Source organism: Ruditapes philippinarum, unplaced genomic scaffold, assembly GCF_026571515.1.
Source record: "Ruditapes philippinarum isolate M1 unplaced genomic scaffold, ASM2657151v2 ctg3699_1_1_1_1, whole genome shotgun sequence".
Taxonomy (NCBI): Eukaryota; Metazoa; Mollusca; class Bivalvia; order Venerida; family Veneridae; genus Ruditapes; species Ruditapes philippinarum.
In genome coordinates this window covers 72,029-92,900 of record NW_026863583.1, presented here as the reverse complement: position 1 = coordinate 92,900, position 20,872 = coordinate 72,029, and the positions used below count along the sequence as shown (strand labels likewise).

The 20,872-nt window shown below is 29.9% G+C and overlaps 1 protein-coding gene across 1 annotated transcript; it reads left to right on the top strand.

Annotated features, from left to right (window-relative positions):
* Positions 1 to 4,489: 4,489 nt before the first annotated feature.
* On the top strand, positions 4,490 to 20,850 carry LOC132722581 (zinc finger protein 468-like). Its single transcript, XM_060707102.1, has 4 exons — positions 4,490 to 4,569; positions 4,662 to 4,816; positions 20,091 to 20,248; positions 20,797 to 20,850. Exons 1-4 carry the CDS (start codon positions 4,490 to 4,492, stop codon positions 20,848 to 20,850), a joined length of 447 nt encoding a protein of 148 aa, XP_060563085.1.
* Positions 20,851 to 20,872: the final 22 nt, after the last annotated feature.

Below are 20,872 nucleotides of genomic sequence, written 5' to 3'. Positions count from 1 at the left end.
TTGAATCTATACTAATATAATATTCTATTTATCACATATATAAAATAAGAACAGTAAACTGTAAAAATGAGTAATTTTTCAATGACGCGCCTATAGTGTAACGCTAACATAAGCGCGGTTTAACGCTATGTTTCTATATAGAGCAAATGACGTCACGTCAAAGTGTTATTACACTAGTGTAATATCGTTTTTATTAAATGGCTTTATTACACTCCCGCGTCGCGTTTTATGTGATAAACTGGAATATTGTTTTGCTTAATAATGTTGATTGACTATATCGTATTTGTAAATTGTGTTATTTATAGTTATTCAATTAGAGTACCATTTTCTGTAGTATATTGGACTTATTATTTCATAACTATATATTTTGTATTGTTCCTAAATATTCCATAATTGTCATGTTTTATGAATTGCAAATTTGCTATTAAACGAATTAAAACAAAAAGAAACTGTTTCTTCATCATATATTTCTGTTTGATTTTATCAACAAGTATTATATTTACAGTAAATAGGGGACAAACATTATGTCGCAATAATCTTGGCCATATCCAAAGATAATAAAAATGCCATTACACATGCATATATATATCGATCACAAGAAGTGATTCGATGTGGCATCAATCTATAAGTTTCCAAAAGTTTGGGATATGAATGCAAATATTTCCACTTTCAGACATGTTTTGCAAAACTGTAGCATGTCGATGCATTATATCTCGGACTTTTAAATTGACAATTAAAGACCGTAATGATATCTATTTTAAAATATGGCAACTATGAATACATAGAGGATATTTGTTTGTTTTGCATGTAAGATTGCAATATAATATTACTGAGTGTACACCAGATGCAATATTTTCACGAGTGGCGTAGCCACGAGTGAAAATATAATAGCTGGTGTTCACGAATGAAATATATTTCAATCTTATATGTAAAACAAACAAATTTTCTTTTTATTTTATGCTTTTTAAGTGATTTTTATACTGATTTTGCTGCGTAACGTCGCGCATTTTCCTATGTGACGTCGTTATATCATGACGTCACATCGTAAGTTTTGAAATATAGTTCTGTTAAATTTTAACATGATAAAATACATTGAATGCAATGTGATTGAATTATAATAATCTATACAAAATTAATATTACAAACAGTTAGATAAAGATCAAAACGTTAACTTTCAAATATTAGAATTTTTTAAATAAAAATCAGAGGGTGAACATTCATTAATCTTAATATCTTAATTAACATTAATTAGTCAAAATGTCAATAATGTTGGTTATTATATTATCAATCAACGGTCTATTCAAAATATTAACAAAAGTATTGGGTCATGTCCACTCTATCAAATCAAAGATGTGAGGTTGTGTCCACTCAATAAAATTCATGTGTGGGTGGGGTTTTGTCCATTCTATAAACTTGTGAGGTGTGGGTTTTGACGTATGGTGTTTTGTCCGTCTTCCGATACTGCTATGTATTATTTCTTCTCATGACAAATTTTAGGACACATGGCAGATTTCACATGTGTACAGCCAAGCACTGACTATTGATTGACGAAATTATCTCATTGTTAAATTGTTCATATAATTCTATTGCGGCGGCAAGGGTAAACAACCTTCTTAGTCCGCCAATCCCGCCACACACACAAAACGCGCGCACGCATAAAGGGGACTTGAGAAAAAACTAATAAAAAAGCTACAAATTTTCATGTTTTATAGAAAAATCAAGTACATATAGTACGATTTACTACCAACTCCATCTCATAAAAACAGTATAGCTTGGTGCCTATATCTTAAATTAAGGAAATAATCAGTTAAACTCATATGATTAATAAAATTCTTCCGAATTTTAATTAAGATCCAAACTTTTTTCTCCTAATAATCGATAGATTCATACATTGACCCTTTATTTTTGCCATTATGCCCAATCATTTCAAATATATAGTAGATTCCGCTCAACTTTACAATGAAAATTATTCGTAATGTGACTTTAATAAGTTTAGTAATACCGATGAATATGATGATGATGATGGTGATGAATATGAAAATGATGATAATGGTGATGTTGATGATAATGATTATAATTATGATGATTTTGATGATGATTATGGTGATGGTGGTGATGATGATGATGATGATGATGATATTAAATTATTATTGTTAATAATAATTACAATAATGATTAAATATGTATAATAATGATAATAATAATATTATTTAAATAAATAATGATTAAATTATAAAAACTTTATTAATAATAAATGCATTAATGATTAAATAACAATAATATTACTAATAATAATGGTTATTATTATATTAATAATAATAATAATAATAATGATAGTTATAATTCTAATTATAGGTAGATAGATAGATACATACTATGACCTTTTTTATATTAATTGATATTAATCCCTACTCTGACCTTTTATTTAAGAAAACAATAGACTTAATAATAGGCATTGACATATATTCTTTTGTTAATAAATAGATTGTGGCAAAGTTCTTATTGTTATGCACTAATTTGATAATGCAATTGAGATAGCTTATGGGGCATGTCGGGCTCATGAATAGAATACTTCCATGTGTCAAAATAAAGTGTCATGAATTAACAAATTAAAATAATAACATATATCCGGCAAGCATTTTCACATGTCATTTTGTTTTAGTACCTGCGTGTTCTATAAAACACCAATTTCTAAGTACTTTGACATTATATTAAAATAGTTGCATGATATGATACACAATAAGAACGAATTTATATCTCAATTGTTTGTGAGTCAAAGTAACAAGAATAAACAAACTGCATTCGAAAGTTAACAGAACACGGGTAAATATATATCATTATTTGTAATTATGTTTTAACGATAAATTGAACACTGTTTTTTACAGCATAAATTATTCTTGCATTGACATTTAAATTTTAGTTTTACTCCAAAGAAAATTTCTAAATTTCTTCACTTCATCTTTAATTCTGTGTACTTATCGCATTGTAGTGTATTTTAACAGACAAATTTATATTACAATTCTCCGATAATCCTTTAAAAAAAGTAAGAACGTCATCAGTATAATAATCATCATTCGAAATATGGAGCTAATTTTGACATTTAAGTTCCAATAATTGGAAGCTGATACCATACTTAAAATTTCAGTAACAATACTGGATATACAAAGGGGATAAAAATTTACTTGTTTATCTTATAGGATTCAAGAACTGTATTGTCAAACAGAAACATGAACAGCAGTACAGAACAAAAGCAGTTATCAAAATGTGATGTCTGCGAATACAAAACTGCAAACAGAACCCACTTAATTAAGCACACGAAAATTCATACTGGTGGTCAAAAAAATCAATGCAATGTTTGTTTTCAACTGTTCTCACGAAACTATTTTCTTAAAATGCATATGGCAATACACACAGGAGAGAAGAATTATAAATGTGAAATGTGTGACACAGCATTTCCAGATAAAAGTAATCTTAAGACTCATATGGCAGTGCACACAGAAGAGAAGAATTATAAATGTGAATTATGTGACAAAGCATTTGCAGATAAAAGTGCTCTTAAAACTCATATGACAGTGCACACTGGAGAGAAGAAATTTAAATGTGAAATATGTAAAAAAAACATTTGCTCGCAATAGCCAATGTGAAATGTGTGACAAAGCATTTGCAGATAAAAGTACTGTGACAAAGCATTTGCAGATAAAAGTACTCTTAAAACTCATATGACAGTGCACACAAGAGAGAAGAAATTTAAATGTGAAATATGTGACAAAGCATTTGCTCAGAAATATAATCTTAAATCTCATATGGTAGTGCACACGGGAGAGAAGAATTACAAATGCCAAATATGTGACAATTAAAACATTTGCTCATAAAGTAACTCTTAAATCTCATTTAGAAGTACATTTAGGACAGAAGAAACAGAAGAATTATAAATGTGGAATATGTGACAAAGTATTTGCTCATAAAGTTACTTTAAAAACTCATATAGAAGTACATTTACATGGGAAGAAATATAAATGTGGAATATGTGACAAAGCATTTGCAGTTAAAAGTACTCTTAAAACTCATATAGAAGTACATTCAAGAGAGAAGAATTATGAATGTGGAATATGTGACAAAGTATTTGCTCGCAATAGCCATCTAAAAAGTCATATGGCAGTAACACACGGGAGAGAAGAATTATGAATGTAAAATTTGTGAGAAAGCATTTGCTCGCAATAGCCATCTGAAAATTCATATGACAGTGCACACAGGAGAGAAGAAATATAAATGCGAAATATGTGACAAAGCTTTTTCTATAAAAAGCAATCTAAAAACTCATATGACAGTGCACACGGGAGAGAAGAATTATGAATGCGAAATATGTGACAAAGCATTTGCAGAAAAAAGAAATCTTACAACTCATATGACAGTGCACACAGGAGAGAAGAAATATAAATGCGAAATATGTGACAAAGCTTTTGCTCAGAAAGGCAATCTAAAAGCTCATATGGCAGTGCACACAGGAGAGAAGAATTATAAATGCGAAATTTGTGACAAAACATTTGCTCAGAAAAGTACTCTTAAAACTCATATAGAAGTACACTTAACACAGAAGAAACAGAAGAATTATTAACATGAAATATGTGACAAAGCATTTACTCATAAAGTTACTTAAAAAATCATATAGAAGTACATTCAGGAGAGAAGACATATAAATGTGAAATATGTGACAAAGCATTTGCAGATAAAAGTTACCTTAAAAAACATATGAGAGTGCACATAGGAGAGAAGAATTATAAATGTGAAATATGTGACAAAGCATTTGCAGATAAAAGTTACCTTAAAAAACATATGACAGTGCACACAGGAGAGAAGAATTATCAATGTGAAATATGTGACAAAGCATTTGCAAGTAAAATTACCTGAAAAGTCATATGACAGTGCACACAGGAGAGACGAATTATAAATGTGACATATGTGACAAAGCATTTGCTCGTAAAAATACTCTCAGAATTCATATGGTTGTGCATACGGGAGAGAAGAAATTTAAATGTGAAATATGTGACACAGCATTTGCTCAAAAGAGTACTCTTCAAACTCATATGGTTGTGCACACGAGAGAGAAGAACTTTAAATGCAAAATATGTGACACAGCATTTGCTTGTAAAAATGATTTTGAAACTCATAATGCAGTGCACACAGATATGAGGAATTTAAGTTGTCAATTATTTGATAAGGAAATTTCTTGAAAGGATTTTTTTTAAGTTATCAGTCACATGAGAGAAGAATTATTAATACAAAATATCTGAGAAAAAAATTCTCAAAGTAATAAACTTTAAAAAACATTGTTAATACACGCGTATCAATCATGCGAAAACCATTTCCTAATGGAATATCTCTCGTACGAATACATACAAAAGGGAAGTAACCTCAATGTTATTTGGTTTTTTTCACATGAGAGAGAAGAAAAAAGGATGTGGAATGTCAGTGATAAATCATTTTCTCTAAAAATTATATCTTGTAAAAATACAGTCAGGACAGCAAAAGTATAAATGAGATGTATGTAGCAAATCATCATCATCATCATCATCATCATCATCATCATCATCATCATCATCATCATCATCATCATCATTATCAGCAACAGAGCAGCAACAGCAATAGTGTTAGTAGTGGTAGTAATTATTACTTTATTATCATTATTATTCTCCTCATTATTATTATTATTTAATTATATAAGCCACATAAACAAGTAACAATTGTATTATTAGTGTATACTAACAGGCAGGCTACCTGTATATAAATAAGTTTACCATATATTCAAGACAGGCATGCATTAATTGTTAAGTCGCTGACACCATTTTAAAACTTACTGTAAGATACAAATATAAAAATTCATATTATAAGTTCAAAAGCTCATAAACTGGAATATTGTTTTGCTTAATAATGTTGATTGACTACATCGTATTTGTAAATTGTGTTATTTATAGTTATTCAATTAGAGTACCATTTTCTGTAGTATATTGGACTTATTATTTCATAACTATATATTTTGTATTGTTCCTAAATATTCCATAATTGTCATGTTTTATGAATTGCAAATTTGCTAATAAACGAATTAAAACAAAAAGAAACTGTTTCTTCATCATATATTTCTGTTTGATTTTATCAACAAGTATTCTATTTACAGTAAATAGGAGACAAACATTATGTCGCAATAATCTAGGCCATATCCAAAGATAATAAAAATGCCATTATACATGCATATATATCGATCACAAGAAGTGATTCGGATGTAGCATCAATCTATAAGTTTCCAAAAGTTTGGGATATGAATGCAAATATTTCCACTTTCAGACATGTTTTGCAAACTGTAGCATGCCGATGCATTATATCTCGGACTTTTAAATTGACAATTAAAGACCGTAATGATATCTATTTTAAAATATGGCAACTATGAATACAATATATAATCTCATCATTATAAGACATGTTCACGAACAATATTTTTATTCCTGGAGTCCTAGTAAAGTTTCAAAAAGTAACTAACTAGCCAAGTGCTAGAGCTATCTTTGACTTCTGTTGCTTTTTGGCAATTGATAAAGTAGCATTCATTATTGTTTTGTATGGAAATCAAGGTAATATTTTATCTATATTTTATTACCTTTACGACAAACATTTATTTTTATATTCGGCGCTGAAAAGCACGTGGCAAAACATACATGCTAATCAGTTACTATTATGAAAGTGATCCGTTGTTTTGTAGATGGTTTCCTATATCAGCTTTGGATCTCTAAAGTAACTAAATAGCCGGTTGACAGAGCCATCTTTGGCTTCTTTTGCTTTTGGCAATTGATAAAGTAGCATTTATTGAGTATTGTGTATGGAAGTCAAGTTAATAGATAATCTATATTTTGTTTCCTTTACGACAAACATTTTAATATTCAGCGCTCTTTTCACCAGGTGAGACGCACGTGGCAAAACTAACATGCTATTCAGTTACTATTATGAAAGTGATCCGTTGTTTTGTAGATGGTTTGCGTTCATTAACGCCGCCTTTCCTTGTTGATCTTGTTTATCATTTCTTATATCAGCTATGGATCTCTTCAGCACATATAAAACTCGACTGGAATTTTGTCAAGCAATTCTTTTATGTTGAGCCTATTCTCAATAAATGTTTCAATAAGGGTTTGTTTTTGTTTGAATATTAGGCATCATGTGGTGTAAAGATTTTGAGGAAACTCTGTATTTGCAGTCCGTTTGGCGACACATTCTCCATATATGTTGCATATTTTGGGCACACCATAACCCATGACGGAAAGAATATCTTGATGAAAACTGCATAAAAATCCGAACAATATGGGTAAATAAATATGAAGGAAAGCCAGGAAAGTAGGATCACATTTCAATTTTCCTAAAAGGAGCTTTATATTTTAAATAAATGTTTAAAATCAAGAATATGTAGTACGATTTACTACCAAATCAATCTCATAAAAACAGTATAACTAGGTGCCTTTATCTTAAATTACGGTAATTAGTGTTATAATCAGTTATAGTAGATTCCGCTCAACATGACTATGAAAAAATATTCATAATGTGACTTTAATACTTGTAATAATAATGATGCTAATGATGATGGTGGAGGTGATGATGATGATGACAACGACGACGACGATGTTGATGATGATGATAATGATGGTGGTGATGTTCATATAATAATAATTACAAAAATGATTAAATAATAATAATATAATAATAAATGATAATAATGATAATAATAAAAATTAAATAATAATAATTATATTAATAATAATTACATTATTAATTGAAAAATAATAGTAATAATAATAATAATAATAATAATAATAATAATAATAATAATAATAATAATAATAATAAATAATAATAATAGTTATAATGATAATAATAATAATAATCATCATCATCATCGTCATCATAGTAATTATAATAATAAAAATAATAATAATAGGTAGATAGATAGATCCCTAGTATAACATTTTATTTTAATTAGTATAGATCCCTACTTTGACCTTTTATTTAAGAAAACGAAATTAAAACATTCTCATAGCAATAAACTTAAAAAAATCATTGTTAATACACGCGTATCAATCATGCGAAAACCATTTCCTAATGGAATATCTCTCGTACGAATACATACAAAACGGAAGTAACCTCAATGTTATTTATTGTTTTCACATGAGAAAGAAGAAAAATGGATGTGGAATGTCAGTGAAAAATCATTTTCTCTAAAAAAGATTTGTAAAAATACAGTCAGGACAGCAACAGTATAATGAGATGTATGTAGCAAATCATCATCATCATCATCATTATCATCATCATCATCATCATCATCATCATCATCATCATCATCATCATCATCATCATCATCATCATCATCATCATCATCATCATCATTATCATCATCATCACCATCATCGTCATTATCATTATCACCACCACCACCATCATCATCATCATCATCATCATCATCATCGTCATCATTATCATCATCATCATCCTCATCATCCTCATCATTATCATCATTGTCAGCAACAGAGAAGCAACAGCAAAAGTAGTAGTTTTAGTAGTGGTAGTAATTATTATTTTATTATAATTATTATTATTATTATTAATATTATTATAATTATTATTATTATTATTATTATTATTATTATAATTATTATTACTATTATTATTATCATCATTATTATTATTATTATTATTATATAGAGGATATTTGTTTAGTTCAGTGTAAGATCGGAATATATTTCACCGAGTGAGTACCAAAAAGTATATTTCACGATTGGCGCAGCCACGAGTGAAATATGACTTTTGGTGTTCACAAGGTGAAATATATTTCGATCTTACACTAAACAAAACAAATTTTCTTATTATTATATGCAAAGAAACATTTTAAAAAAAACATTAAACCTCATAATGAATGAAAAATGCGGCAAATGATAATACAATGTGACGTCATTTACGACGTCACGTCATTAAGTTGGTTCCCAGTTCTGTGCACGCCGGTATTACACTGAAACAACGTAAGTGGCTTAAATTCAAAAATTATCAAATTGATAATTTCACTGTTTAATTACCAGTTTAATATCACTGATATATAGAGGATATTTGTTTGTTTTGCATGTAAGATTAAAATATATAATTTCACCGAGTGAACACCAGATGCAAATGTTTCCACGAGTGGCGTAGCCACGAGTGAAAATATAATAGCTGATGTTCACGAATGAAATATATTTCAATCTTATATGTAAAACAAATAAATTTTCTTTTTATTTCATGTTTTTTAAGTGATTTTAAGTATTTTTTACTGATTTTGCCGCGTAACGTCGCGCATTCCGCTTTGTGACGTCATCACATCATGACGTCACATCACTAATTTTGAAATATGGTTCTGTTCAATTTCTCTAATTTTGTTACATTTTTAACATGATGTATGGTGACATCGACTTTCTTTTCCTAAAGAAGCAAAATTTACGCATGACAGCATTTATTTCTGCCTGTTATTCCATTTAGTTATGATTTTCTTTTCATCCGTATTCAGATATAGTCCGGCTACAGGGAAAATGATATTTTATAAATTTCACTAGTGGTTATCAGAATATATAGAGGATATTTGTTTGTTTGTGTGTAAGATGAAATTTTATTTCATCGAGTGGGCTTTAAAAACAGTATTCTCACGAGTGGCGTAGCCACGAGTGAGAATACTGTTTTTAAAGTTCACGAGATGAAATAAAATTACATCTTACACAACAAACAGACAAATTTTCTTTTTATTTTATGCTTTAAAACAAGTTAAAACGAAATTTCCATAATTTTAACGTTGATATTAAAATCTGTTTCCCCCATTGAGAGCCCCATTTAGAGGGAATTTCTCATTAAAAACAAGAAGTCTTGAGCTGAAAAATAAGTCCGCCAATGGAGGTTAAATGAATGTGATATTTATTCATTTTATTAAAAAATATGAATGATCACTTGTTTTAATAATAAAAACAAACAATTCTTGTAGGAGAAAAAGTCCAACCATCCATCCATATTTCTGTTACTTACTGCGAATTTATATTAGACCTGGCTTTGTAAAATGTAAACGGCAGTCATTTTTTAAAGTCGTGTATTTCATGGGAGGAAAATAATTGTGTAAGATACAGAAGGATATAATTTGGATTTGTTAGTCATACACCTTTTTAAAAGAAAGAAAACTTATTTGAGGATTGTAACAGACAAAAAATAAGTGTTGACAGAAGTGAAAACATTCAGAAAAGGAGCTAGGAAAATGGAAAACTTGGAAGTTTGCTAAGGCATTGTAAGGAACGCTGGGTTGATTTACTTATTTTACGAGTGATAGCTGTCAATGCTTTTCAATTTTTCATAAAGCATACGGAAGTTATTGCTCGTAGGATACTTTAATATGCCCAAATGTCATCAAGAGCAGTTTTGCATGGGGTAGGAATGTATTTTTCAGACTGTAAAAACGAAACAAAAAAATTTAGAGACGAAATTTTGTGATTGGAATTTGAAGGAATAGAAGTAAGTTTTCTCTCTTTATTTTACTTTTGACATTTATGTTATTTATCTATTTCAGCTTTGCTATTTTTTTAACAGCCTGATATTGTCAGAATTGTCAGTAAAAATAGAATTGAGGTACGACATGGGGAAAATCTTAAAAAAGTAGTTTCGTCATTGAAAAAAGTGAAATTATATTTTGATAATTTTCACTGTGAAATTATCAAATATAATTTTCACGGATAAATCAATAATCCACTGAAAAGCATAAAATAAAAACATCTGATATATTACAATAAAACACTGGAAAGCATGAAATAAATTTCTATAAACCACCGAAAAGCATGTAATAAAAGCCACATAAAAAATATTATTTGATCAAAATGAAAATGTAAACTATGTAACACTCTAGATGATGAATTCCAATACTTATTTGAATGTCCCCTGTACCAAGAAATTAGACAAATGCATATTGAGGAGACCTAACATACTAAAATTTAGAGAATTATTTGAATCTGAAAATGTGTGGTTAGTTAAAATTTAAGCAATGTGTGCTGTCAAAAGTTTAAATAAGATATACAGCGTACTGTATCAACTCTGGCTGTATCATGAAAATTCTACTAAAATAGATCTGTTATTATGAATAAGAATACACTTAGTAATAAATCTGCTACATGTATACAATTCTTATATCATGTCATTGATATGTTTTGCAAGTAAAAATTGTATTATTATTGTATACTAACAGGCAGACTGCCTTTGTATAAATAAAGTTTATCATGTATTCAAGACATGCATGCATTAATTGTTAATTCGCTGACACCATTTTAAAACTTACTGTAAAATTCGAATATTAAACTACATACATGTATTATAAGCTCAAAAGCTCATAAACTGGAATATTGAGTTTTGCTTAATAATTAAGATTGACTTTATCGTATTTGTAAATTGTGTACATTGTAATTTGAAGTTATTCAATTTGAGTACCAATTTCCTTTGTATATTTGACTACTATATATAATATTGTATTGTTCCTAGATATTCCACAATTGTCATGTTTCATGAATTGCAAAATTTGCTAATAAACGAATTAAAAGTAAAACAAATTGTATCTTAATCCTATTATTTTTGTTTGATTATATCAACAAGTATTCTATTTACAGTAAATCATTGTGTCGCAGAAATCTAGGTTATATCAAATGAGAAATAAAAATTATGTCATTATACATGTTTATCACACACCTGTGACGATTTTGCGACTCCGTTAAAATGGTATTGCACGGCCGTGTATATATTGTGACGTGACGTCATTAGCGTTATACAAATATAGTGTCCAACTTTATTTGTCATCCAATCAAAACGCTGCATTTCTTAAAAATTATGTGCAGAAGAACAGAAGTCGATACTACATGGAATTCCGTTCAAAGTCGACTTCTATTTTTCATAGTAATTCATAGAACGGTATAGTGACGCAATATAGTGATTATGATGCCAAATAAAGTTTGACACTAAAGATGTTATTATCACACACCCGTGCCGATTTTGCGACTCCGTAAAAATGGTATTGCTCGGCCTTGCATATATTTTGACGTGACGTCATTAGCGTTCTACAAACTTAGTGTCCAACTTTATTTGTCATCTAATTAAAACACTGTTTTTCTTAAAAATTATGTGCGTTAATTTCCATAGAAGATCAGAAGTCGATACTATATCGAATTCCGTTCAAAGTCGACTTCTATTTTTCATAGTACTTCATAGAACGGTATAGTGACGTAATATAGTGATTACGATGCCAAATAAAGTTTGACACTAAATATGTTATTATCACACACCCGTGCCGATTTTGCGACTCCGTAAAAATGGTATTGCACGGCCTTGCATATATTTTGACGTGACGTCATTAGCGTTATATAGAGGATATTTGTTTGTTTTGCTTGTAAGATTGAAATATAATTTCACTGGGTGAACACCAGATGCAATATTTTCACGAGTGGCTACGCCACTCGTGAAAATATAATAGCTGGTGTTCACGAATGAAATATATTTCAATCTTATATGTAAAACAAATAAATTTTCTTTTTATTTCATGCTTTTTAAGTGATTTTATGTATTTTTTTACTGATTTTGCCGCGTAACGTCACGCATTCTTCTTTGTGACGTCATCATATCATGACGTCACATCATCAATTTTGAAATATAGATCTGTTAAATATCTCTAATTTTGTTACATTTTTAACATGATGTATGATGACATCGATTTTCTTTTCCTAAAGAAGCCAAATTTACGCATGACGGCATTTATTTCTGACTGTAATTCCATTTAGTTATGATTTTCTTTTCATCCGCATTCAGATATAGTCCGGCTTAAGTGAAAATTATATTTTATAAATTTCATTAGTGGTTTATCAGAATATAATCATCTGATATATTACAATAAAACACTGGAAAGCATGAAATAAACAAATATAGTGCAAAGACGCGCTAAATGTTAGCGTTATACTATAGGCGCGTCATTGAAAAATGACTCTTTTTTCACTTTTAACGGTCTTTATTTTGGGTATGTGATAAATAGAATATTAAATTCGTGTAAGATCATTACTGAAGTTATTGAACTTGTTGAATGGAATAATAATTGCCGCGTAACGTCACGCATTCTCCTTTGTAAAGTCATCATATCATGACGTCACATTATCAATTTTGAAATATAGATCTGTTAAATTTCTCTAATTTTGTTACATTTTTAACATGATGTATGATGACATTGATTTTCTTTTCTTAAAGAAGCAAAAATAATATAATTTTATTCAACTCGTGCAATAAATTCAGTATTGAACTTACACTCATTCATTATCCTTTATGTACTCATCCTTAACTGTTCTACAGAAATTAGAAACATTCTCATGTCGCTATCGCTCGCGTCGAAGTTTCTCATTACTGTAGAATAGCACGGATGAACACTAACATATACATAGTGTAAAGACGCGCTTAATATTAGCGTTATACTATAGGCGCGTCAATGAAAAATGACTCTTATTTCACTTTAAACGGTCTTCATTTTTGGGTATGTAATAAATAGAATATTAAATTCCTGTAAGTTCATTACTGAATTTATTACACTCGTTTAATTTTATTCAACTTCAGCAATAAATTCGGTATTGAACTTACACTCATTCAATATCCTCTATTTATTGAACTCGTTGAATAAAACAATATTATGCTCGCCAGAGGCTCGCATAATACGATTTTATTCAACTTGTTCAATAAATTTAGTATTAAACTACACTCATTCAATATCCTCTATCTATTTTAAAATATGGCAAATATAAATACAATATATAACCTCATCACTATAACACATTTTACGAACAATATTTTTATTCTTGGAGTCCTAGTATATATTAAGAGGATATTTTTTCGTTTGCGTAAATATGGAATATATTTTCACGAAACATGATAAAATGCCACATATTTTCACGAGCCGGTACGGCGAGTGAAAATATGTGGCATTTTATCATGTTGAGTGAAAATATATACCATATTTCACAAAAAACGAAAAAATAACCTTTTTATTTAATTTCATTATCAAAGAAAATGGTAACGAATCCCCTTGCTTGATACCAACTGCAATTGTACAGCGCGCAGTAATTTATGCGTAAGCACGCGCTGTTTGGCGCTACATTGTGACGTCATGTAAACAACTCTTTAAACGTCTGTACAGCGTTAATAACTGAATTAAAGATATTGGTGTTCGGATTAATTTTCTTAGTTAGACCATTTTCTATCATGCTAGATAGTTTTCAAAACAATATTCAAGAAAAAGTTGTTTTGTATTTATCAGATTTTTCAAACAAAACGGCGAAAGAAGTCCCTTAAAATAAATATGAGTTTTGACTCCGCCCACTTTCATATTTATATTTCATATTTATTTTTAAAAAATATGAAATATATTTGACTGATATAGCACCATATTTCATGGGTAAAAGTAAATAAAATCTTTTATTCCACTTTTCAGTGACTGATATAACAATTAATTAACACATTTACATGAGAACAGAATATGATAACATACGATTACTGATTATATACACGAAAAGCATGTCATACACAATGTCATACATTAAATATAGAGATACATTATATAGAATTATAACAACCTGCATACACAATGTTAACTTATTAATAAGCACATGATATATTGTCAATGTTCGACATAATGGTATTTACTGAATATTTTTTATGCACTTTTACTAAATATTTTCCCGATTACATTGATAACTTATCGAAAACGCGAAATATAAGTGTCATGTATAGGAACATTTAGTATGGATTTATTATATTGCATTTAACCTTAGAAGTCTAAGATAAACATCCTCTCATGGAGAATGTTATTAGAATGTTCTAGAGATTACTTTTTATATTCCATCGTTAGGTCGTGAACGTATTTACAACATAGGTTGGTGAAGCCTTTTTGGAGTTCTGGATTAATACCAAAGACAGCCAATAAATTAACCTATATTTTGTTAACTTTACGACAAAATTGTTTATATCCAGCACTCCTTTCTTCAGATGAAAAGCACGTGGCAAAACTAACTTGCTATTCAGTTAGTATTATGAAAATGATCCGTTGTTTTGTAGATGGTTTGCGTTCATTGAACGCCGCCTTTCCTTGTCGATCTTGTTTATCATTTCTTATATCAGCTATGGATCTCTTCAGCACATATGAAACTCGACTGTTATTGTGTCCAGCAATTCCTTTATGTTGAGCCTATTCTAAATAAATGCTTCATTAAGCAGGCCTCGACATTAGCGGTGGTCCGTTGGTCCGAGACCACTTGATTTTGGCAAGGACCACCTAATTTTAAAACCCACTGGTCCGTTGGACCACTTGAATTTTCTGGTTGATGCAAGGCTCATTTGGGAGAATGGCGATTTGGTCAAAAACATGTTATAAAATTATGTTTAAAATCATTAATCTATGTCCGATGTACATGCATATGGTTCATTAATCTCTGAAGTTCTTAAGTCATCAATAACTTTCATTTTAAGTCGCTAAAAAAATTTTGTTTATGCAAGTTAAAAGAGTTAAGAATTTGTGAAATTAATTTAGGTACAAATTTCATTCAAATGGTGCTAGTAATTATGCATCGTCTGATACCCATAGCGGAACCATTAACATTTATGTTATGTTACATGTTAATCAGCTGTGAGTATCCGATGATGGTAATTATATGATATTGGATAAACTTAAATTTCAGATACTTGAATAATGGCAGCAAACGAAAGGAACTGGAAAAATACATCTAGTAATTATATGCTATTTATCTTTATTTTAACTGGTTAACGATAAGAGATCTGTTTCTTCTAGAGTTAAAATTATTTTAAAAGGTTAAAAATACCCAATGTCAAAAATGAATATCAACCAACAAGCAACGGGGAGGTAAAATTCTGTATTATAAATCTGTGAGAAAAATAAGATAAGTTATATTAAATAATAATGTTGTCATTATTTTAATAATTTAGATATTTCCTTGTTTTCAAAGACAAGAATAAGATAAATTATTAGTTCCATTAAAAATGTTAATCGTTAAAAAATGCTATATTATTATCATGATTATAAGATGTACCACGTATCAGCAATGAATATTTGAATAACAGTAAGAAAATAACACTTCACAGACACAAATGGCTTCACTATTCCCTAACTTGAGTTGAGGGAGAAATCACTTTAATATATAAGTTAACATAAATAAGATCTCTGTTGTGTATTTTTGACTGAGATAAAAACAAATAAACAAATAACTCTACGATAAAATACCTACTGACTTGCTCTCCCTTTTCTGATTAGATGAAAAATATATATCTAAAAATATCTTTTTTCTTTAAAGGTTAATAATACATCTTTGTCATCAAGTTTAAACATTTTTTCTACATTTGCAATAAAATGATATAATAATGATAACTGACCACCTGACTTCTGGAAGGACCACCTAACTTTTAAATCTAGTGGTCCGGCGTACCACCTGCTAAAAAATTTAGTGTCGAGGCCTGTTAAGGGTTTGTTTTTGTTTGAATATTAAGCATCGTTTGGTGTTAGATTTTGAGGACACTCTGTATTTGTCCGTTTGGCGACACAGTCTCCATATATATTTCATATTTTGGGCACACCATAACCCATGACGGAAAGAATTTCTCGATGAAAACTGCATAAAAATCCAAACAATATGGGTAAATAAATATGAAGGAATGCCAGGAGAGTAGAATCACATTTTCGATTTTCGTAAAAGGAGCTTTATATTTTTAATAAATGTTTAAAATCAAGAAAATGTAGTACGATTTACTACCAAATCAATCTCATAAAAACAGTATAACTAGGTGCCTTTATCTTAAATTAGGGTAATTAGTGTTATAATCAGGTATAGTAGATTCCGCTCAAAATGACTATGAAAAAATATTCATAATGTGAATTTATTTATAACTAACAAACTTCTTAAACAAGGTTATCGCTATCATAAATTACGTAAATATTTTACTAAGTTTTACCATCGTAATTCAGACTTAGTTTTAAAATTTAACTGTAATTTAAAAACTCTTTTACGACAAGGTATTACATTACCAAGCCTGACTTCTATGGAGATGTGGTTTACAAACTTCGTAGGATCATGGGTCATAGTAATTTTTCTGCAGTCTTCACTAAAATTATCAAACGGTTTATTAAAAGAGGTTATGACCCAATTATTTAAAGGCATACCGCATGCTTGGTGTTCAACCCTTTTACAGTTGGTCGCTACGCTTTCCTCTTTTGATTACATCTGACGGACCAAGTGGGAGACTCTATGATGGACAGTTCTTAAAGCCCTTTGGGGACTGAATTGTCTTAATGTTCGTCTTCTGCCTTGCTTCGTCGGGCCCTTGTAGGTGATTTTCTTGTTGCTCTGCCTTCCTTAAGGCATCGAGTACTTTGGTAATGGTCATTAGGCAGTAACTTTTTCTACATATTTACATCTACATAATTTTGTATGTGTTTTATTTATTTTGTCTAATGTAACCACGACCATTGTTAGAATTTCACTTGGCGGGAATAAGAGGTTAATACACGGCAGGAGAGGGCCGGAAGGTGATAATCGGCCCGCAAAATGAATAATGGACCCGAGGGCTTTAGCCCGAGGGCCATTATTCATTTAGGGCCGATTATCACCTTCCGGCCCTACTCTGACGTGTATTAATCTCTTTAATACACTTGGTAGATCTAATAGTAGCATTTAAAAAAACAAAACAAATACTTTGAAGTTCTTTCGTTGAAATTCTTGTCTACTCTTCTACTGTTCTGTACAGAGATGTTTACTGTTTGTGTGTTCAAAGCAGTAGAATCTAGAAGCAAGTTTTATTTTCATTTTTTTTTTCGGAATGAATTTGTCGTATTATTTCTTCAAAATTCAATAGTAACAAAAATGTGTTTGTACTAAATACGCTTAAGCTCTCATAATAAAAATAAAGCGATTTGTGCTGACAACCTACTTTCACTTTTACAGTGTAACTGTTTGATGACGTAAAATATGACGTCGTTGTTTCAGTTTGTGCACGTGCACATGTTCTGCGGGCTGATAACTAGTTCTCGGCCCCCAGTTGAAATCATAGTCAATTTTGTTTACTATATATAGTAACAAGTGTATTAATTAATTTTATATACATTTTTGTGTCATTCAGGAACATATTGGGGCTAAGAGTGAGGTTTGGCGCGCCTAAAACCGGTTTAAACTCCCCAGTGGTTTAACTACCACTGACCGTTTCAAGGCGGTACCCCTTTGTGTTCCTTCACGTGTTTTCTTGTCTGTATTGTTACTTGTTTTTGGATGTTTACATGTTTTGTGATGTCTGTCTCGTTGGATTGTCGTTGACGGTAGGTAGTTTCTCTCCCCCCCCTTCCATTTTTAACCCCCCTCCCCACCTTTACACCCGTTCAGCCCTTTTCCCTTTAATTCCCTTATGGGCCTGTTTTTGTTTATATTATTTCACATTACATGTCCCGCCCCTTTCGCCCTTGTGTCCACTCCAGATACTTGTTTGGTGCCTTCTGGTTGTCCTGCTTGGGTGTGTCCGGGGGCGGCGTCCTGTGAACGTTGCCTTTACCTTGTTGATCTTTATTCTTGTTATTTAATAATTGTAATAATAATGATGATTGTAATAATGATGATGGTGGTGGTGGTGATGATGATGATGACGACGACGACGACAACAATGATGATGATGATGATAATGATGGTGGTGATGATGATAATAATAATTACAAAAATGATTAAATAATAATAATAATAATAATAATAATAATAATAATAATAATAATAATAATAATAATAATAAACAATAATTACAATTATGATTAAATAATAATAATTATATTAATAATAATAACATTAATGATTCAATAATAATAATAATAATAATAATAATAATCATAATCATAATAATAATAATAATAATAATAATAATAATGATAATAATAATAATGGATAGATACATACTATGACCTTTTTTATATTAATTGATATTGATCCCTACTCTGACCTTTTATTTAAGAAAACAAAAGACTTAATAATAGGCATTGACATATATTCTTTTGTTAATAATAAATAGATTGTGACGAAGTTCTTATTGTTATGCACTAATTTGATAATGCAATTGAGATAGCTTATGGGTCATGTCGGACTTATGAATAGACTACTTCCATGTGTCAAAATAAAGTGTCAGGAATTAACAAATTAAAATAATTACATATATCCGGTAATAATTTTCACATGTCCTTTTGTTTCAGTAACTGCGTGTTCTATAAAACACCAATTTCTAAGTACTTTGACATTATATTAAAATAGTTGCATGATATGATACACAATAAGAACGAATTTATATCTCAATCGTTTGTAAGTCAAAGTAACAAGAAGAAACAAACTGCATTCGAAAGTTAACAGAACACGGGTAAATATATATATCATTATTTGTAATTACGTTTTAACGATAAATTGAGCACTGTTTTTATGTCATAAATTATTCTTGCATTGATATTTAAATTTAAGATTTTTTCTCCAAAGAAAAAAATCTAAATTTCTTCATTTCATTTTTAATTCTGTGTACTTTATCACAATGCAGTGTATTTTAACAGACAAATTTATAGTAAAATTCTCCGATAATCCTTTATGTAAAATAGGAACGTCATCAGTATAATAATCATCATTCGAAATATGGAGCTAATGTTGACATTTAAGTTCCAATAATTGAAAGCTGGTACCATACTTAAAATTTCAGTAACAATACTGGACATACAAAGGGGATTAAAATTTACTTGTTTATCTTATAGGATTCAAGAACTGTATTGTCAAACAGAAACATGAACAGCAGTACAGAACAAAAGCAGTTATCAAAATGTGATGTCTGCGAATACAAAACTGCAAACAGAACCCACTTAATCAGGCACACGAAAATGCATACTGGTGGTAAAATAATTCAATGCGATATTTGTTATCAACTGTTCTCACGAAACAATTTACTTAAAATGCATATGGCAATACACACAGGAGAGAAGAATTATAAATGTGAAATGTGTGACAAAGCCTTTGCAGATGAAAGGAATCTTAGAACTCATATGACAGTGCACACAGGAGAGAAGAAATTTAAATGTGAAATATGTGACAAAGCATTTGCTCGCAATTGCCATCTGAAATCACATATGGCAGTACACACAGGAGAGAAGAATTATAAATGTGAAATATGTGACAAAGCATTTGCAGATAAAAGTACTCTTAAAACTCATATGACAGTGCACACAAGAGAGAAGAAATTTAAATGTGAAATATGTGACAAAGCATTTGTTCGTAAAAGTACTCTTAGAATTCATATGTTTGTGCACACGAGAGAGAAGAATTACAAATGCCAAATATGTGACAAAGCATTTGCTCATAAAGTTACTCTTAAATCTCATTTAGAAGTACATTTAGAACAGAAGAATTATAAATGTGGAATATGTGACAAAGCATTTGCAGATAAAATAAATCTTAAAACTCATATGACAGTACACACAGGAGAAAAGAAATTTAGATGTGAAATATGTGACAAAGCATTTGCTAACAATGGCAGTCGGAAATCACATATGACAATACACACAGGAGAGAAAAATAATAAATGTGAAATATGTGATAGAGCATTTGCTCGCAAGGGCGATCTGAAATCACATATGGCAGTACACACAGGTGAGAAGAATTATGAATGTGAAATATGTGACAGAGCATTTGCTCGCAAGGGCGATCTGAAATCACATATGGCAGTACACACAGGTGAGAAGAATTATCAATGTGAAATA